The sequence below is a fragment of the Pinus tabuliformis genome, chromosome Q, assembly GCF_031772625.1.
Source record: "Pinus tabuliformis cultivar Carrire ecotype Pingquan chromosome Q, CPIR1, whole genome shotgun sequence".
NCBI classification, from domain to species: domain Eukaryota; kingdom Viridiplantae; phylum Streptophyta; class Pinopsida; order Pinales; family Pinaceae; genus Pinus; species Pinus tabuliformis.
This window is the reverse complement of record NC_142296.1, coordinates 515,568,194-515,587,441: the sequence shown is the minus strand read 5'-3', so window position 1 is coordinate 515,587,441 and position 19,248 is coordinate 515,568,194. Positions and strand designations below refer to the sequence as shown.

Here is a 19,248-nt window from a genome sequence, read left to right as displayed (position 1 = left end):
CAGTGATAAAGTGTTCAACTTAAAAAATCCTCTAAGGAAAGCACTTCTCTCAATTCGAGTATAACATCTCCATGCAAAAATTGATTCCACAAGAAAGTTGCACCACAAAAGATCACATCTTGCCCATAGTAGTGAAAAGACTAGCTCGCACTCTCTTGTAGAGGAAAATAATAGAATGTCTGATTATGAAAAGTTGAAATGAGGGGAATTTCTATTTATATGAGACTTATTCCACTCATTTCTACAATAATACAAGTAATAAGCTCTAATCACAAATTTACTTTGATTGTTCTAAGAGAGAGAGGTTACAAGCCAACCTCATAGCTCAAAAACATAACATAAAATGCTATAAGTGCCCACACATGTGGGAGAAAGACCTCCTCCACTATGATGCCACAAGTGAGTGTCATGTGTGCTAATGAGTGCTCCATACTCCAAGATGTAGCTCTAAGACCATGGTCATGCCTCTAAAGTGTCTCCATACCAAGACATCATCTCCATGGTGCCCAACATCACTCTCTAAAGGGAAAGAGGGGTGATACGACACTCTCCTATTCAAGCGTTGGGGCTAATAAGTGATGTGCAAATCCTCCCATGTCATCTCAAAAATGACCATCATCATCCAATCCTCGAAATAGGAAACACCCTTTAAGCAACGTTAAGGCTAATCAATGGGCGTCTTGGATTCACTGGGCAGATCATCAATATCTGCAACACCAAGCTTTATGGGCTTAGCATCTCGGCAGCTAGGGTACCTTAGAGTGTCAAGTACCATGTGGGGTCATCAAGTAGCTTAACACTCTGCTTAGGATAGGCTACAATGCATCAACAAGGTCACATCCTCTCTCTGGAATGTGTAAAATGGCCTCTGCAATGTTGCTAAGAAAAGAGGATAATCATCTCTCAATAGCCCTGTTACCCACCACAAGTGGGTGACTGCATAGGAGAAATTTTCTCGTAGTTATCTCTTCAGCTGCCAACCAACAACCCTTGACAACCACTAGTGTAGCCGATACATTGGGCCATTTGATCTCTGCTCCTTGCATTAGTCATATGTCCCCTCGCCCATCTATTAGGAGCATATGTTAGAAGGTGAGCAATCCAACCCAAAAGGTATGTTTTTCATTATGCAATCGGGTGCTTATGCTTGCTTTTCTTAGGCATTTTGGACATGGATTATTGGGTGACTTGTAAGAAGAAAGGGCTTTGACTGTGGTTTTGTTCCCTCACCTTAAATGGGGGGTTAATCCTCAATCCTAGTCCCTTGGGATTTCCCCTATTGACCTATGGTTTTAGGAAGATCACTACTTGGGAAACCTCGATTTTGGTAGTGTGGTCTTGTTTTCTCATTCCACACTTTTCACTCCCCTCTGCACATTACAAGACCTATTTCATCATTCTCCTTCTCTGGGTCCACAAGGCACTGGCACTTCCCTTGTCCAGATATTTGGGTCAGGCCTGGAAACGTTTCCCTAGAGGTTGATGCAGTTTAAAAGAGGTTAAAAGCAGATTATGGCCATAAGCAAGAAACAAAAGAAAAGAATATTGTAAAATGCAAAAGATGGTTGGGACATTAATCAACACATGGGCAAAAGGCAAAACACAAGCTCTACCCCTTATTATGGCCATCACCTTGGTTCATAGGGGCCCCATGAGTGCCCCCACATCATTAATGAACCCATCTACGTCCAACCAATGGCTTGCGATGAAATGCCCTACCTAAAGGGGGTAATAACTGCTTTACATCACACATGGCATGTTCTCATTTCTTGAAGTCCCGAGCTATAATACAAAGAAAAATCAAGAAAAGGCAAAAGGAAAATAAAGAGGGGTGGAAAAACAAAGGCCGAGGTAACTCATGTATCCATGATTGCTCCCACCTACATCTATACACCCAAGATGTAGACATCCCTCATCATTGCTATCCTTGAGCCCATGACATTTGACCTTGAGACCCCTATGACCCCATCCATTGCATCATCATTCATATGCCACCTATTAATTGAAGGGTGTACCAAGGACTTCTTTCTCCTTAGGGGCTGTGAACACTTAATAGGGTTGTTTGTACAGTGATGTATGGTTTGACGGTAAGTCACATGGGCGAAGCCCGAGCAGACCGAAGTTCAAATCTCATTGAGTACAATGACCTGCTGTGGTGGCAGCTAGAGGGGCGGATTCCCCTTTCCTGTGAGTCTGCTCTTGCTAAAATCATAGGAACTTAGTATACCCGACTTGCAGGTGGTTGGTTATGCTCTTGGTGTTATAGTGGCAGCTATGAGGTTTGATCCTTGGTCTCCCATAGATTAGGCCTGGCAGTTACCGATTCACCATGTGGTTAAAAAAAAAATAGGGTTGTTTATTAACCACTCCTACATAGGGAGGTAATAACTGCTTTACATCATACATTGCATGTTCTCATTTCTTGGAGTCTCGAGCTATAATATAAAGAAAAATTAAGAAAAGGCAAAAGGAAAATAAAGAGGGGTGGGAAAACAAAGGTCGAGGTAACTCATGTGTCCATGATGCTCCCTCCTACATCTATACACCCAATATGTAGACGTCCCTCATCATTGCTGTCCTTGAGCCCATGGCATTTGGCCTTGAGACCCCTATGACCAAATTGAAGGATGTACCAAGGACCTGTCTTTCCCCTTAGGGGCTGGGAGCACTAAATAGGGTTGTTTATTAACCACTCCTACATAGGGAGGTAACACTACTTTGAGATCAAAGCCCCAAATTTGGAAGGGAAGCCCCATATGAAGTCTCAATGTGCCCTTGATTAACAAGTTTGGTTCACTTAGATGCACTAACGAATTATTGTACCTAATGGTGAGGATGCAACATTGGACATTATATGTGATTAGCAAGTGGTTTCATCATGGGTTGGGCAACTTAATTGGGGCCGAAGCCCACCAGTGGATCATATCTTCACCTCCAGGTGAAGCGTGAGAGCCATGGTACTCCCATCATGTGCAAAGCATCATTTCAAACCATGAACACCTTCAACACCCCCAATAGTTTGCTCATTGCCCCACATGATTCACGAGATGATGCACTTGGACCAATTTGCCCCAACTGGCTTAGCATTTACCACGTGGAGTGGAAAATGATCCAATGCCCAGAGGAGGTTTGTGTCACTCCTTGAGACATGGGAGGGCAAGCACCATCATCAAAGCCCTCAGTATTGGAGCATTAGAGGCTATTGCATCACCAAGAGACCCATGAGACTAGCTCTTGTGCCCTAAACACAAAATTGGAGCCCATATGATGATTTGCACGAAGAGTTAGGGGTCATCCCCTAGTTTAATATTTATGGATCCCTCTCACACATTTTGGCACAAATAGGACTCAACGTTGCCTTCCAATGACCCTACATCAACATGACATCGTCACTTCGGATTGGATGGCTAATTCATATTCTCATCAAGCTACTTGGTTGGCTTGTAACCAAGGGATGTATCTTGCCCATTTTCATAATGTTGTGGGGCTTCTAGGCTTAATTCAACTTAGTAAATCATGTATAAATACATGAGAGCTCATTTGAGTTACTCATCATCATCACACTTGGATTGGATCTCTTGAAAAAAACTCACACTTTTTTCTTTGGCTATTAGAGAATCTCTTAGAATGCATTTTGACATTTGGAGCTAATTCACATTTCTTCTTTGGAGCTATTTCTTGTATCTTGGATGGATATATTGCATGTCATCTTGTAAGTGCTTAATGTTGATGAAAATTTTCTATTGAATGTGTTTAATGTATGGAATTGTTGCTTCTAGAATGTGCTAATTGTAATTTGTGCCCTAATTATTGAAAATTAATTTTGGAAGGCTTTTTAGTTGAGTATTGCATATGCTATTCAATGTATGACATGTAATGAATATTCCCAGTGGAGGAAATCTTGAACTCTCCATGAAATTCCATTATCTCTGAAGTGGGTAAATGCTTAAACGTGGTACATAGGGAATCATTTTTTAGCCTCCTTAGAGACGATTTAGCTCATATTGAACATCCTAAGACTCCATGTGCCCAAAGGGCAAGGCATTAATCCAAGTCCTTGGTGGTTATCTCTATTTTTCATCCATAATTTTTCCTCTTAAAATTCGGTCCTTTAAGGCTAGGGCGAAAATCTAGGGCTTGTAGTGAAATTTTATAGAGGAGATTCTTCGAGAATTTGAGAACCTAAAAGCTTAGGGTCTAGGATACCTATGGTCCAAGTTTGGTGGGCATCCACTTGAGTTTCATCCATAAAATCTCTTGCCCTAGGAGGGAAACCCTAGGTTCTCCCTCAACTTGAGGACTTCTTGGTTGCCTCAGCTTAGTACTTGTTGAAGTAAATCACAAGAAGCCTTTTCTCTGGGGCCTTGACCTTGTGAATAACTATTGCCATAAAAAAACCTCGAAACCCTAGGTCTTGTGCCTTCATTTTTAGGGCTCTTCTTAGAGAGCAATTTGCTTCCTTGAAGCCTTGTACATTTATTGAGCCTCTCTTTTGAATGAGCTCTAGCTTGATCACTTCATGCCCTATACCTAGCATATCTATTCTATATGATCTCCTTCCTTCCGAGACTCCTCCCATCGGTGAAAGTCCGTAAAGAGCAGGGGACCTTGGTTTTGGTGACAGTGGACCATTGCCCCATTGTTAGCACTTAGTCTAGCTTTTTGTCCTATAGGATTTCCCTCCCTAGGGCCTACTAGATTTTGTGGTAATAAGGCCTTTGTCGTTGTGACAAAGCCACTTGACAAAACCCTCTCAAGATCAAGTGAAAATCAACAATCATTCGGTGCAATAGCCATAGATGCATCATAGTGGATTGCACCTAATGTTGGGGGCACAATAATACTTCACATGCAACTCACCTTCAAATGTCTAACTAGATCAAATCATGTAAATAAGTTACCTCATGTTAGGGATGGTTAGATGGATAACCCTATTAGGTGTTTCTAACCCCTCAAGGGGAAGCGACATGTCCCAAGTTAGCCCATCAATTCATTGGTGTGAGTGAAAATGGTGGCAACATAGTGGAAATGACTTTAGGGCAAGGTGCCATAGCTAAGTGACCAGTGAATGGAAGTCCAACATCCTAGTGTATAGATGTAAGGAGGCAGAAATCACAGAGGCATGATTTACCTCTTTCTTTAGCATGCTTTTTCCACTCCTTTGGCGCACCTTTTGTTCTTTTGTGATTTGCTTTGATTTGGGTGTGTTGTCGCACAAAGTGTCTAGGCATCGCGACAACGCTCAGAGTAAGGGCCATCACTCTAATCCTTACTCCGTTTAGACTCTTTCTTAGACAAGTCAAGGGAGGTAGTCCCTAAGGTGAATGAATGAGAATAGCCTGTGAAACACAGGTTTTAGGAGACTTAAAGATGGACAACTTGATGAATTTAGAACAAATCTTGGTCAACTGAGATGGATAGATTAAAATAAGACACAACCACAAAATAAAAATAATTATAGACTAGCGCCTTTATATTCAATTAACCATAGACTAAACGGAAACAAGTTATCTCGAGCGGTTTATAAATGTGGCAAAGCGATGCTCATGAACAATTAAATGTCAATGCCCAAAACTTTATCATGCAAGATTTTCTAGCAATTAAATCCTAGATCTTAGAAGAATTTATCCTTCTCGTATAGTCAATATGAATTTTAAAACATTAATCGCACTTGACAATAGAGAAATCACTACCATTAAAATTAAAATTTTGCACTTAACACGAAAGACACCAAGGAACTTTAAATTTGAATGTTAATTATCCCCTAAGTAAATGCTAAGCTTATGAAGCGATACTTAATGTGGCAAATGAAATTTTTAATGTAACCAAAAATCAAATCAAAAGACCTCAATTAAAATTAATATTTTTTTAGCCACATAAAAATTTCTTAAATGTAAAAGCTCAAATTCCTCTTTTGATTTAATTCCTTAACAATTTCAAAATCACCCAATTTTAATTTTTTTAAAGTTTAATTGTTTTTTGATTGCCTTGAAATGAAATCAAAATCAAAACAAAAATCAAAGAGTAAAAAAAAACAAAATATAAAAATAAAAATAAAAGCAAAATGTGAAACAAAACCAAAAGAAAAAAAATTAAAATCAAAATAAAACAAATTGAAAACTCAAGAATAAAATAAAATTTAATTAAATAAATCCTAACATAAATAAACAAAATAAAAAAATAAAACCTAAAAAAATCGAAGCGCAAAGTCATAAAACGAAATCTAAATTAACTCGGAAATAAACAAATCCACAAAATAAGAAAAAAAACAAAAAATAAAAAAAATCGAATTCATGAAACCCAACCCTAACAAAGAAACTAAGGATAAAGACAAAAAAGAAAGAAAAGGAAAATGAGTTATATGCTTGCAGGTATGACGGCGGAGGAGAAAACGACGACAAGGGTGGAGTGAGGGTTTATTGCAGGTCTGCGAGGACGATGGCGCTGCAGTCTCACGCAGAGGAGAGATGGCAGCGGGAGGGGCTTCGAACTTTGCAAACATGCACAGAGAAATGGCTGCGGGTTTTGAAGCTTGGAATGACCTCGGATGAGAGAAGGCTGCAGTGATGGAGGGTTTTCGGAATCCACAGAAATGGAGAAGAGCTGGAAGGAAGGGAGGATGGGGGAATAGAGGGTTCTCTTTAAAAAATTCGAAATTTTCTACAACAAAAAAATAAAAGAAAACCCAGGCAACAATTCAGAAAACTCAGTCAACAGATAAATGGTAGCCAGAAAACCCTTTAAAACATTTCCAGAAATTCTGATTAAAATGTTGAATCCTTTTGCTTCAGATTTCCTTGAAACCCTTATAAAAATTTCCAGATTTAAAATTTTCAAACCCTTGGACTGCAAAAAATTTGAATAATATCCTTGGAAAATTATGTTGATAAACCCTAGAGATCCAGATCTTACCTTCTAGGGCCTAGATTTGAACTCTACACAAATTTCTTCCTCAGATCTGTAGTTGCACGACAACAAGAAAACACTCAAACGATATATACAATGATAAAAACTAAAACCCAAAAAAACCCACATTAGAAAAATAATTACAAAATTTACAAACTGCAGGCTCTAATCAGTCAGATCTACCATTATGCCACACAAAGAATTAAATTTTTAAATTTTAAAGGAGGTGTTAACTCAAAACCCTTCGTGTATCACCAATAAAATCTTATGATAAGCCCGGAGCTAATTTAGCTAGGCTCTTCCGGGAACACAGATCGGGAGTTGGTTGGTCCAACTGAAAACTTCCCCTAACACCCGAGGATCTAAAATCAAGATTTCCCTGCAAAACTCAATCTAGCCATTAAAAATAGAATGAGAAAATAATAATAAAACTCAGAAAAATAGAGATACTTGCTATTACGTTCAAAATTTAGATTATTATTCACACCCTAGCGACTGAGCAAGATACCTGTACTCAAATAACTTTTTAGAAGCTGTCATCAATGGCTTTAGAAAAAATCATGCATGAAAACAACACATCTTACAATATTCGCATGAAGAGTAACACCAACGGAACTTAACCCCAAAGTTTTTCTTTATTATCCAGAAAAATATTACACGAGCTTTTTGCTAGGCACACGACTCAAAGGTCGGATGGATCAACTGACAAATGACTTTCTATTTAAAGATAAATCTTCCAATCGCTAGTTTTGGTGATCCTCGTCAAATCAATCTCGACCGTTGATGAAGATTAAAATTTCTTTTAATCTCATCCATCGAAATAATTAAATATTTGGGGAAATTCGAAATTTTTCATTAAATGTGTTTTAATTAACTCAGAAAATAATTTTTTTGACTTAATTTCTCCAAAAATTTGACTTAACCCCTAGCGATCAAAGGTTTAAAATTTAGCAAAATAATTAATTTACCTTAGTCCTGAGACCTTTTAAAGTTTAATTTTTAAGGACCGACGAATTTTGCTTTTGGAGAATTTAAATTTATCTAGGACCTAGAATTAATTAAATTTCTGGATTAGGATTTTAATTATTTTTTGGCTAGAAAATTTAATTAATTAACCTATGAGGGTATAAATTATTTTTCCAACCCTCAAGACACTTTACATCATGATTTTCATATTTTTTACATCATAAGGGGGAAAATCCATTTGTAAAAGACCCTCACGGACCACCCATTTCTGCGACACAAATATAATCTAGCAGACCAAACAATTTGTAATAAAATAACTTAACCAAATAGTTAGGATTATTCCAAATCACTTTTACATAGAGTCGATCTAAAACACTAGGACTCACCCAAGATCCTAGTGACAAAATTCATTCCAACTTTGGGGTAAGGTTGGAGGGAAAAACTCTGCCGATTATTCGAAAATGAATTGGTGAGACGAAAAACCTCCTAGAATGGAGATTGTCACTAGAGAGATAAGTTTACCCAGGTTGTTACATACATGACACGGGTCTGCTGAGATTATTTACACTATACACATGCATAATGGGTTTACGTAACATATGGAAGTCAGGTTGATGATCATAGCTAGACGACACGGACACATTGGTTAGGCGCTATCCCTTTTGTGAAAAAAGGGGGTGTACTGCTATGGGTTGTTGACACGTAGTGGTCAACATCTGGCTCTACTTGGGGACACGCTGCTGCACCTGAGGAAAGTGAGAATCTAGAATCTGCATCCACGCAACACACACAAGATAACATAAGTAGCGTCCATCCAAAAATCAACATATAACGTTAAGCACATGAAAGATATAAGTTCTTCATTTATTAACTATCTTAATAACATGAAAAACATAAATCCACCTACAAAATAAAATACTAAAATAAAAGGGTGTAAGGTTAAGAATACAATACAAAGGATGCCCCATGGTATCAAATGCGTTCAATGTAGTGCATGCTGAGCATTTGCCTGCTTTTAGGCAAATCTGTGGGTTGTTTCGAAGATGTGCCATGTCCAATCCTGCACACGGTAGATTTTTTCCTATCCGAAAGTCAAGCTGCTCGTGGCCATTAGATGGATCAAACCACTTTCTCATTCTCTTTCTCTTGCGTTTTTTCTTGTGGCAGGCTGTGATGTTGATGATGATGTGGTCGGCGCACAACTTCCTTGTTGATCTGAAAAATGCTCGTATGGAAAATTTGGAATGTTCAAGACTTTTGTGGCCTACGCTTCTTTATGACCCTGATCTGTTATGATTGGTGGATCAACCATGTAAGCATCAACCTGATTCTTATCAATTTCCATTTTATCTGGGTCACCTTCAATTAGCCACTTTTCAATGGAACAAATGACCTCCTCATAATAAGATGGAGCTTGCTGCAGCAGACAGGGAGGCTTATGATCTGTTGACGTTTCCTTGTTTCTTTCATCCTCTGACCGATGTCGAAATTTCTGTACTTGTATCTTTTCCATTGCTATGGCACCCATCTAGTTAGAGTGTTCAACCTTCATAGCACTGACTTCCTTGGCATGGTTTTCCTCCATGGTCAATAACATATTCTGAAGACATATCTGACCAGTTTCCATGTCTTTTATAATTTTATTGTTCTTTTCTTTCATGCCCATGAAGCAGTTTTGCATATAGTTTATCTCTTTCTTATGATTTGCTTGCATGGTAGCTAGCTGATTATTATAATCGAATCTCATGATGGTCATTTCTTCATCCATAGTTGACAATCTGTTCTGAATCCAACTTATTTCTTTTTGATAACTTGCTTCTATGGCAGTCACTTGATTTGAATGACTGAATTCCATGATCGTCATCTTTTCCTCTAGGGCTAATAACTTGCTTTGTATAGAATTAATTTCCCTGGCATGATCCACTGTTAATCTTGCTTGATTAAGGTCCATATCTTTAATAAGTTGAGCCTGATTAACTTCTGCATTCCTGATTACTTGAGCCTGATTTAACTGTATGTCTTTAACCATTTGAATTAATTCCTTGAAATTATTTTCAATCTCTATAGGTTCCTTTACTTCAGCGTTCGCTTTGACCTTTTCTTTATCTCCATATCTATCTTCAAAGGCATCAATGATTGATTGTAGAGAATCAAAAGTGTTATCAGGGGACTTAACAAACCAATCTAAAGCATCTCCAGATAAGGTGTGAACGATAATCTTCATCTTCACATCTTCATATTCAGAATATGGGTGACACTTGCTTATACAGAGGCTGACATTTTGAAGGTGAGTTTCGGCATTACAAGCATTGTTACCTTGAAAAGGAGTAAATTCATCGATGACTTCACCCAAAACATACAAATAACTATGCGAAGCTCCTTGAATATTAGTAAAATCACAAGGAGCAAACAAGTCAAGATCCATGATGACTTGTTTAACGGGAAAAAGATGGGCCAAATGGATATCAGAGAGAGAGATCCCTGCTCAAGAAAACCAAAACATCTACAAGAAGCAAGCTTCTAGCAGAAATTCTTGTAAGAAATGGAAGAAGTGGAGTCACCACTTAAACATGGATCTCTCACAAAGTTTCCAAAGGTGAAACCTAAAAGTTAGTGGATGGAGGTAGATGGATATTCAGGGAGGGCTCCTCATCTGGGATTAAATGAAGAAATAAGTGGAGTCGCCACCCAAACAGGAAACCAACCGGAATGTCCAAGTGCAAAAAGTGAAGATGAAAGGATTAGATGAGAGAGATGACGAGAGTTAGGATGGTGAGAAATGAAGAGACGAAATGATGCCAGAAAAATGAGAAGAATGATGAGGAAATGTTGTTGAAACGCCGAGAATAAAATATCCCCGGCAACGGCACCAAAATTGTCGTGCCGCTTGAGGAGCTAATGAATGGCGGGAGAGATTAGATGATTAGAAAAATACCGTGAGGACCAAGGACAAAAAAAATCTATCTCCGACAACGACGCCATAAAATGTTGTCGCACAAAGTGTCTAGGCACCTCGACAACGCTCAGAGTAAGGGCCGTCACTCTAATCCTGACTCTGTTTAGACTCTCTCCTAGACAAGTCAAGGGGGGTAGTCCCTAAGGTGAATGAATGAGAATAGCCTGTGAAACACAGAATCTAGGAGATTTAAAGATGGACAACTTGATGAATTTAAAACAAATCTTGGTCAACTAAGATGGATAGATTAAAATAAGACACAACCACAAGATAAAAATAATTATAGACATGTGCCTTTATATTCAATTAACCATAGACTAAATAGAAACAAGTTATCTCGAGCAGTTTATAAATGTGGCAAAGCGACGATCATGAACAATTAAATGTCAATGCCCAAAACTTTATCATGCAAGATTTTCTAGCAATTAAATCCCAGATCTTAGAAGAATTTATCTTTCTCCTATAGTCAATATGATTTTTAAAACATTAATCGCACTTGACAATAGAGAAATCACTACCATTAAAATTTAAATTTTGCACTTAACACCAAAGACACCAAGGAACTTTAAATTTGAATGTTAATTATCCCTTAGGTAAATGCTAAGCTTATGAAGCAACGCTTAATGTGGCAAATGAAATTTTTAATGTGACCAAAAATCAAATCAAAAGACCTCAATTAAAATTTATTTTTTTTATGGGCCATAGGCCACATAAAAATTTCTTAAATGTAAAAGCTCAAATTCCTCTTTTGATTTAATTCCTTAACAATTTCAAAATCACCCAATTTTAATTTTTTAAATTTTTTAGATTGCTTTTAAATGAAATCAAATCAAAACAAAAATCAAAGAGTAAAAAAAAAAAAATTTAAAATAAAAATAAAATGTGAAACAAAACCAAAAGAAAAAAGAATAAAATCAAAATAAAACAAATTGAAAAGTCAAGAATAAAAATAAAATTTAATTAAATAAATCCTAACATAAGCAAACGAAATCAAAAAATAAAACCTAAAAAAATCAAAGCGCAAAGTCATAAAACAAAATCTAAATTAAATTAGAAATAAACAAATCCGCAAAATAAGAAAAACAGACAAAAAATAAAAAAAAATCGAAATCATGAAACCGAACCCTAACAAATAAACTAAGGATAAAGACAAAAAAGAAATAAAAAGAAAACGAGTTATATGCTTGCAGGTATGATGAAGGAGGAGAAAACAACGACGACGAGGGTGGAGCGAGGGTTTATTACAGGTCCGCGAGGACGATGGAGCTGCAATCTCACGCAGAGGAGAGATGGTAGCGGGAGGGGCTTCGAATTTTGCAGACACACAGAGAAATGGCTGCGGGTTTTGAAGCTTGGAATGACCGCAGATGAGAGAAGGCTGCAGCAATGGAGGGTTTTCAGAATCCACAGAAATGGAGAAGAGCTGGAAGGAAGGGAGAGGATGGGGGAATAGAGGGTTCTTTTTAAAAAATTCAAAATTTTCTGCTGCAAAAATTAAAAAAAAAAAACCTAGGCATCAGTTAGGAAAACTCAGTCAACAGATAAATGGTAGCCAGAAAACCCTTTAAAACATTTCCTGAAATTCTGACTAAAATGTTGAATCCTTTTGCTTTAGATTTCCTTGAAATCCTTATAAAAATTTCTAGATTTAGAATTTTCAAACCCTTGGATTGCAAAAAAATTGAATAATATCCCTGGAAAATTATGTTAATAAACCCCAGAGATCTAGATCTTACCCTCCAGGGCCTAGATCTGGACTCTACACAAATTTCTTCCTCAGATCTGTAGCTGCACGACAACAAGAAAACACCCAAACGATATATACAATGATAAAAACTAAAACCTAGAAAAACCCATGTTAGAAAAATAATTACAAAATTTACAATCTGCAGGCTCTAATAAACCAGATCTACCATTATGCCCAGAAATAATTAAATTTTTAAATTTTAAAGGAGGTGCTAACTCAAAACCCTACGTGTATCACCTATAAAATCTTATGATAAGCCCGAAGCTAATTAGCTAGGCTCTTCCGGGAACATAGATCGGGAGTTGGTTGGTCCAACTGAAAACTTCCCCTAATGCTCGAGGATCTAAAATCAAGATTTCCTTGCAAAACTCGATCCAACCATTAAAAATAGAGCGAAATAATAATATTAAAACTCAACAAATGGAGATACCTGCTATTACGTTCAAATTTTAGATTATTATTCAAACCCCAATGACTAAGCAAGATACTGGTATCAAATCACTCTTCAGAAGCTATCATCCATGGCTTTAGAAAAAATCATGCATGAAAACAACACATCTTATAGCTGACCTTCTGGCACTGGCCAGCTGTTAATGACCTCCTGGCTCTGACTGGCGATGATCAACTATCGGCTGACCCACTGACACTGATCCAAAATTACATTACACAAGAGCTTCTTGCTAAGCACACGATTCAAAGGTCGGATGGATCAGCTGAGTTCGAGTGATCCTCATCAAAGCAATTTCCATCGTTGATGAAGCTTAAAATTTCTTTTAATCTCTATTGTCAAAATATTTAAATATTTGGGGAATTTCGAAATTTTTAATTAAATGCATTTTAATTAACTCAAAAATAATCTTTTTGAGTTAATTTCCCAAAAAAATTGACTCTGACTTAACCCCCAGGGATCAAAGGTTTAAAATTTAACAAAATAATTAATTTACCTTAGTCTCGAGACTTTTTAAAGTTTAATTTTTAAAGACCGTCAAATTTTGCTTTTGGAGAATTTAAATTTACCTAGGACCTAGAATTAATTAAATTTCTGGATTAAGATTTTAATTAATTTTTGGCTAGAAAATTTAATTAATTAACGTATGAGGATATAAATTATTTTCCCAACTCTTAAGACACTTTATATTATGATTTTCATATTTTTTACATCATAAGGGGGAAACCCATTTGTAAAAGACGCTCACGGACCACCCATTTTTGCGACACAAATATAATCTAGCAGACCAAACAATTTGTAATAAAATAACCTAACCAAATAGTTATGATTATTCCCAAATCATTTTTACATAGACTCGATCTAGAACACTAAGATTCGCCTAAGATCCTAGCGACAAAATCCATTCTAGCTTTGGGGTAATACTGGAGGGAAAAACTCTGCAAATTATTCCAAAATGAACTGGTGAGGCGAAAAACCGTCTAGAATGGAGATTGTCACTAGAAAGTTAAGTTTACCTGGGTTGTTACATACATGACACGGGTTTGTTGAGATTATTTACATTATACACATGCATAATGGGTTTACATAACATATGGAAGTCACGCTGATGATGATACATAGATGGCAAGGACACATTGATCAGGCGTTATCCCTTTTGCGAAAAAAGGGTGTGTACTACTATGGGTCGTTGACACGTAGTGGTCAGCAAGGTGCATAGCTTAGAAGCCCAAGCTTGTTTTACGAGATTTTGCATTTTATGGCCCTTAATGATGAGCTAGTTTATCCCTAATCAAGGTTGGAACAATACAAGAGTTCCTTTTAATAGATGAAGTGCCATGTGCTTGAGGAACTTAGTGATGGATGATGAGGGGGGTGGAGCTCATGCTACGATTTTTCCCACTCACTAATTATATGTCCCACACATCTTTTGCATTTTATCTTTTTCTTTTATTGTGGCTTTCTTGTGCTTTTAACCTTTTTTTAGCTGCATCAACCTGTAGGGTAAACTTTTTCAGCCTAGACCTAAGGATGAGGATGAAAGGGCACCAATGCTCATGACCAATGAACACCAACCCGATGAATGGAGATGAAACAATGGGAAGGATGGAAAGTGGTAAGTATGGAATATCATGGACACACTACTTCAATCAAAGCCTCCCTAGTAGTGTCCTTCCTAAAACCCTAAGGCCTTAGAGGAGGTTCCACTGACTAGAGTTAAAGACTAACATCCTAGGTGAAGTGAGGGAACAATAATACAATCAAGATTAGTCAATCATCTAGTTTGCCCCTTGATCCATATAAGTATGCCCAAGACATTAAGCGAAAGCACATGATTACAAAATGGTTAAAATACCTATTGATGGATGACCTGCTTTCCTTCAAGAAGCAATGCAGGATGGGAGAGAGAAATATGACTGAAGCAAGCAATGGAAGATCTTGGCATCCTGTTATGTGCTAATCAAATAGGGCTGCTGGCTGGATGTCCAAGGAGGAGAAAAGTTTTCTCTTATGGGTTACCCAGTTTTTGGTGGGTAACGCTACCAATTTTGAAATCCTGAAAACTGTTAAGTGTATTGAATTTTGAATGGGATTTGAAATTTTACTTTCTCCATATGAAGTCTGATGAGGTTGGAACTACTCTCAAACATCCTAAAACGATGAATAGTAATTTAAATTGCCTTTGAAAATGGATAGAAAATGTTACCTTTATCTGACCTTTTCTATTATTTTCCTTTAAAAATTTAATATTTCCATTAATTACCGAGGTCCTAGTCTCCTCGAAGCCCTATCCTTTATTTTTATTGTCTATCTTCATGAATTGTTAGACAAAAAATCTAGGCCCCCCCATCTGGGGGAGGGGAATGCTTAGACATCCCCCTTTTGGGGAAGCACATCCCCATACTGCGAAAACATTCTCCCGTGTGTTTCTCTGAGTTTCCCCCAAATGGGGATGTGGGGAATTGTTTCCCCAGGCATCCCCCTGTCCTTGGAGGGTGGGAAATGTGGGGGTTGTGTGCCCCACCTTGGGGGACGTGTCCCCTTGGAACACTGGAAATTTTGCTCCCCACTTGATTTCTAATGCCAAAAATCAGCTTCACAATACTTTGTTTTTTCACATGGATTGAAAATCCTAGAAAACAGCCAAAACCCAGATGCAATATCCACATAAATTGCTTTATCTCAGGTTTACTGCCCCTCTGGAAGAAAAACTGAATGAGAAATGGTGAAGAATGAGGGTTATTGTTGGGTATTCTATTTGGGTGTCAGCTAAATCTACCCTTTGAATTAAGCCGTATCTTGTAAGACTTGCTGAGTGCTCTACGAGTTTACTCTTCCGGAATCTTTGACTGAATATGGCCAAGTATTACTAAAACAATCGTACTCAGCTCATTTTGGAGTTAAGCTGAGTAGATTTGTCGAGTATTCAGAAGACCCTAGGAGTCTTGTAAGTATGGTCCATAGGCCTTCAGTGTTGGTTAGAAACTTAGAACCCATGTACATATCCTTGCCCTGCATTACTCTCTCTCTCTCTCGATGCAACTGTTATCCAATTTTCCCTCTTTTAAATGAAGAATACTTGGGGGTTTGTATGGTTCATATTTTTGTTTGTTACTTTTGTTGGTGTGAATGCAACAAAAATCTTAAGTCTGGTATGATCCAGGTTTATGATTTAAAACTGAGAAAAAATAACTGCTGTCTATCATTGTATTATGAGTGTGTTAACTAAGGTTGGCAGGGATTTGACATTGAGCTTAGAAAGCAGTTGTGAGAAGACAAATTTTTTATACATAATCTTGAAATCTTTCGGTGTTTGATTAAAGAGATTAGTTTGGTAGTTTGCAACATTTTATAGCATCCAGTTTCAAGCTTCTTGGTTGCAGTATTATCCAAATTTTCAATCCAAGTCCTTTAGTCTCATTCTGTTGTGCCTTGCAGTCAACACAAAAGTGGACATGCGCTTCAATGTTACAGCTGCCCATTGGTTAAGCCCATGGGCCAGAGAAAAAATTCTGCAAATGGTCTGTCACTAAAATTTACCAATGTGAGCCAGCTTGTTCCATTTGTTGCTTTTACAGTAAATGTTGCATTTTATCTGACATTTTCTCTTGTTTGTTCATTTCCGTTACCCGCCACTGAAACTTTACTGTGCCTATCATTTTGAGCAGGAAAAGAACCGTGTCAATAGTGATGGAGAGCTTGTGATATCATCAACGAAAACAAGGACCCAAAAGTAACCTGTCCATGATCAAGTGGTCCTTAAACAAATTGTTGTCCAAATTTGTTCTAATCTTTTAGCTATTTTACTAATTGGTTTTTAATGATATTTATGTACAGGGGAAATATTGAAGATGCTTTGGAAAAACTTCAGGTATTCCTGTTAGTTCCTTATATCCTTTTAGTGAGGGATTATTTGAAATTATTGCATTGCGTTATGATATTCCTTTTGCTTGTTCCAAAGTTCAAACTTCTTTTATGCGTGTTGTGCAAATTCCCTGAAGATTTATATTCCATTAGGTTTAACATTGCAACTTTTCTAACATTACAGATCCTTTTTGGTGACAGGCAATTATTGATTCTGCCTATTATGTTCCACCACCTCCCTCGGAGGAGAAGAAAAAGAGAATAAGGAAATTGTAAGGTTTTCTGTTTAGCCTTGAATAGTATGACTAGTCTAGTACCGTACCAATATTCTTAGCTATGAGATATACTCCTCAAATTTTAAACCACTTTTTAACATTCCCATTCATTTTAGGCATACTGATGGGATTTTTTCTATTTTTATCTTGTTGTATTCCTGTCATGTTCAATAAAGACTTTTTTCTTTTTTCTTTTCTAAACAAATATCACCTATTTTTACCTGGACACCCCACTTTAATTCCAAGAACTCATACTGAGGTTTTCCTTTGGAGCATAAGACATTGATCCATATCCTTTCGTTGATTCTGTTCAATACCTTTAGGAAAGATGCTTCTTGTAAGTTAGCTTTCTAGTATTTACCTGTGATGCTTTGGTGGCTGCTTTTGCTTTAGCTTCAGGGACACGAGTAATTTTTTCCCCTCATGCTTTCCTTGTAAGTATTCCATTACAACATTTGCTTTCCATTGCATGATGTTTAGTTATTGAGTTCTTGTTTTCAGCTGGATATTGAATATTTACCTTGTATATGGGCTTCGAGAGATTTCTAATTGTACTATTATGCTTACAAAGAACAGATACGTAATTGGTAAAGTATTCTATAGAGATAAATGTCCAATATTTTTCTGAATGTCAAATTTCAACTATGACTTGCTACAGCCAATTGCAATTAGCTGCTTTAGTGTGGTGACATTATCCAGTTACTTACTGCTCAACAATTTTTTTGCCCCTTTTTTCACTGCTGGTAAGTATTTTCCCATTTTTTGCCCAAGTTATATATCCAGACCCTTAGCCAATATGTTCCTGTACATGTTTTTTGCAACTTTGGTTTACACAGGATACATGCATTGGTTTCAGTGCTATGCTATGCCAACGGTATCCTTTTGGAATGGTTTTCAATTAATTAATGAATGCAGCCTTCCCTTGTTGCAGACTTTTTTCATTTGCTTGCTTGCTTTGCTTTTTGTTTTTTTGTTCTCTTAAATATTGCAATTTCTTCATATAGTGCGTCACTTGAGCATTTCCGATTAATGACCTTGAATTGGTAGGTGAGGTAAAATGAAATCCTTTCTTTACCAGTTGAAGCCACTTGCTAAAGCTTTGATGGAGAGTTCCTTCAAGAATTTCAATCCCTTTTTGCCATTTTGTAAATGCAAGATTTTATCACTAGTTCGTGATTGAAGATTCTGTGTTTTTTATGGTTTTCTTCTGCACACAAATCTCGTGAAGTGGCATTCACATATTTAGTATTGTCTTTGTTCTTTGAAGGGCTGCCATTGATGAACAAAAGAGATTGCAAAACAAAAAGGCCAAATCTCAAAAAAAGGATATGAGGAGAAATAAAGGTAGCTGGGAATGATGGAGCAAACTGGACAACTTGAAAGAGAATATCTTGTGACTCTGTTCTATTTAGCATGATGTTTTGAAGGGTGAAACATGGCATATAGAACTTTTGTAACAGGGCTTGACGTTTACAAGATTGAAACAAAAATATCAAGAGCATACTGTGTTTTTCTGTCTGAAAGAGGTCACTTTTATGGAGCTTCAAGTACTTCACAACAACCACTTTTTTCCTGTAAATTGAAAGAGAGAATCGTGTGACATTATTCTACTTAACATGATGTTTTGAAGGGTGAAATATGGCATATAGAAATTTTGTAACAGGGCTAGCGTTTACAAGATTGAAACAAAATTCTCAAGACCATCCTGTTTTGCTGTATGAAAGAGCTCACTTTTGTGAAGCTTCCAGTACTTCACAACAACCATTTTTCTGTATATTATTTATTATATGATTCCTGATAGTGTCATCCATGACTTTCTGATATAATGAATTATTGAAGTAACCTAAAGCTTTTCAGTTTGGTTGGTCTAGCATAATTTCTTATGTTCTTCCAGATTCGTATTTGTAGAAGGTTAAGTTTCCTTCATCCAGTGCATCTTAGACATTGATTTTTTTTGTATTTTTTTGAGCATCTATGTTTTATGGGGACGTTTATTTATTAGGGGAAAAAACACTATTCGAAAAATAACACCATAAAGTATACTTATTAATTTTAAAATGTAAATTCAAAGTTAAATTGATTATCC

The 19,248-nt window shown here is 37.0% G+C and overlaps 1 protein-coding gene across 4 annotated transcripts in view; it reads left to right on the top strand.

The window, feature by feature from the left end:
* LOC149220427 (uncharacterized) overlaps window positions 1–19,018 on the top strand; it is an 80,961-nt gene extending 61,943 nt beyond the window's left edge. The window contains exons 3-8 of one of the 4 annotated variants that reach the window (XR_016249282.1): window positions 16,462–16,544; window positions 16,692–16,756; window positions 16,861–16,894; window positions 17,089–17,159; window positions 17,821–17,905; window positions 18,430–19,018. Coding sequence is in view for 2 of the 4 variants with exons in the window: in XM_089384786.1 (XP_089240912.1) it covers window positions 16,462–16,544; window positions 16,692–16,756; window positions 16,861–16,894; window positions 17,089–17,159; window positions 18,430–18,520 (344 nt within the window). In the remaining 2 variants the exon portion in view is untranslated. Of the gene's footprint in view, window positions 1–16,461; window positions 16,545–16,691; window positions 16,757–16,860; window positions 16,895–17,071; window positions 17,160–17,820; window positions 17,906–18,429 lie in introns of all 4 variants that reach the window. The other 3 variants (XR_016249283.1, XM_089384787.1, XM_089384786.1) reach the window with 3 other exon arrangements.
* Window positions 19,019–19,248: the final 230 nt, after the last annotated feature.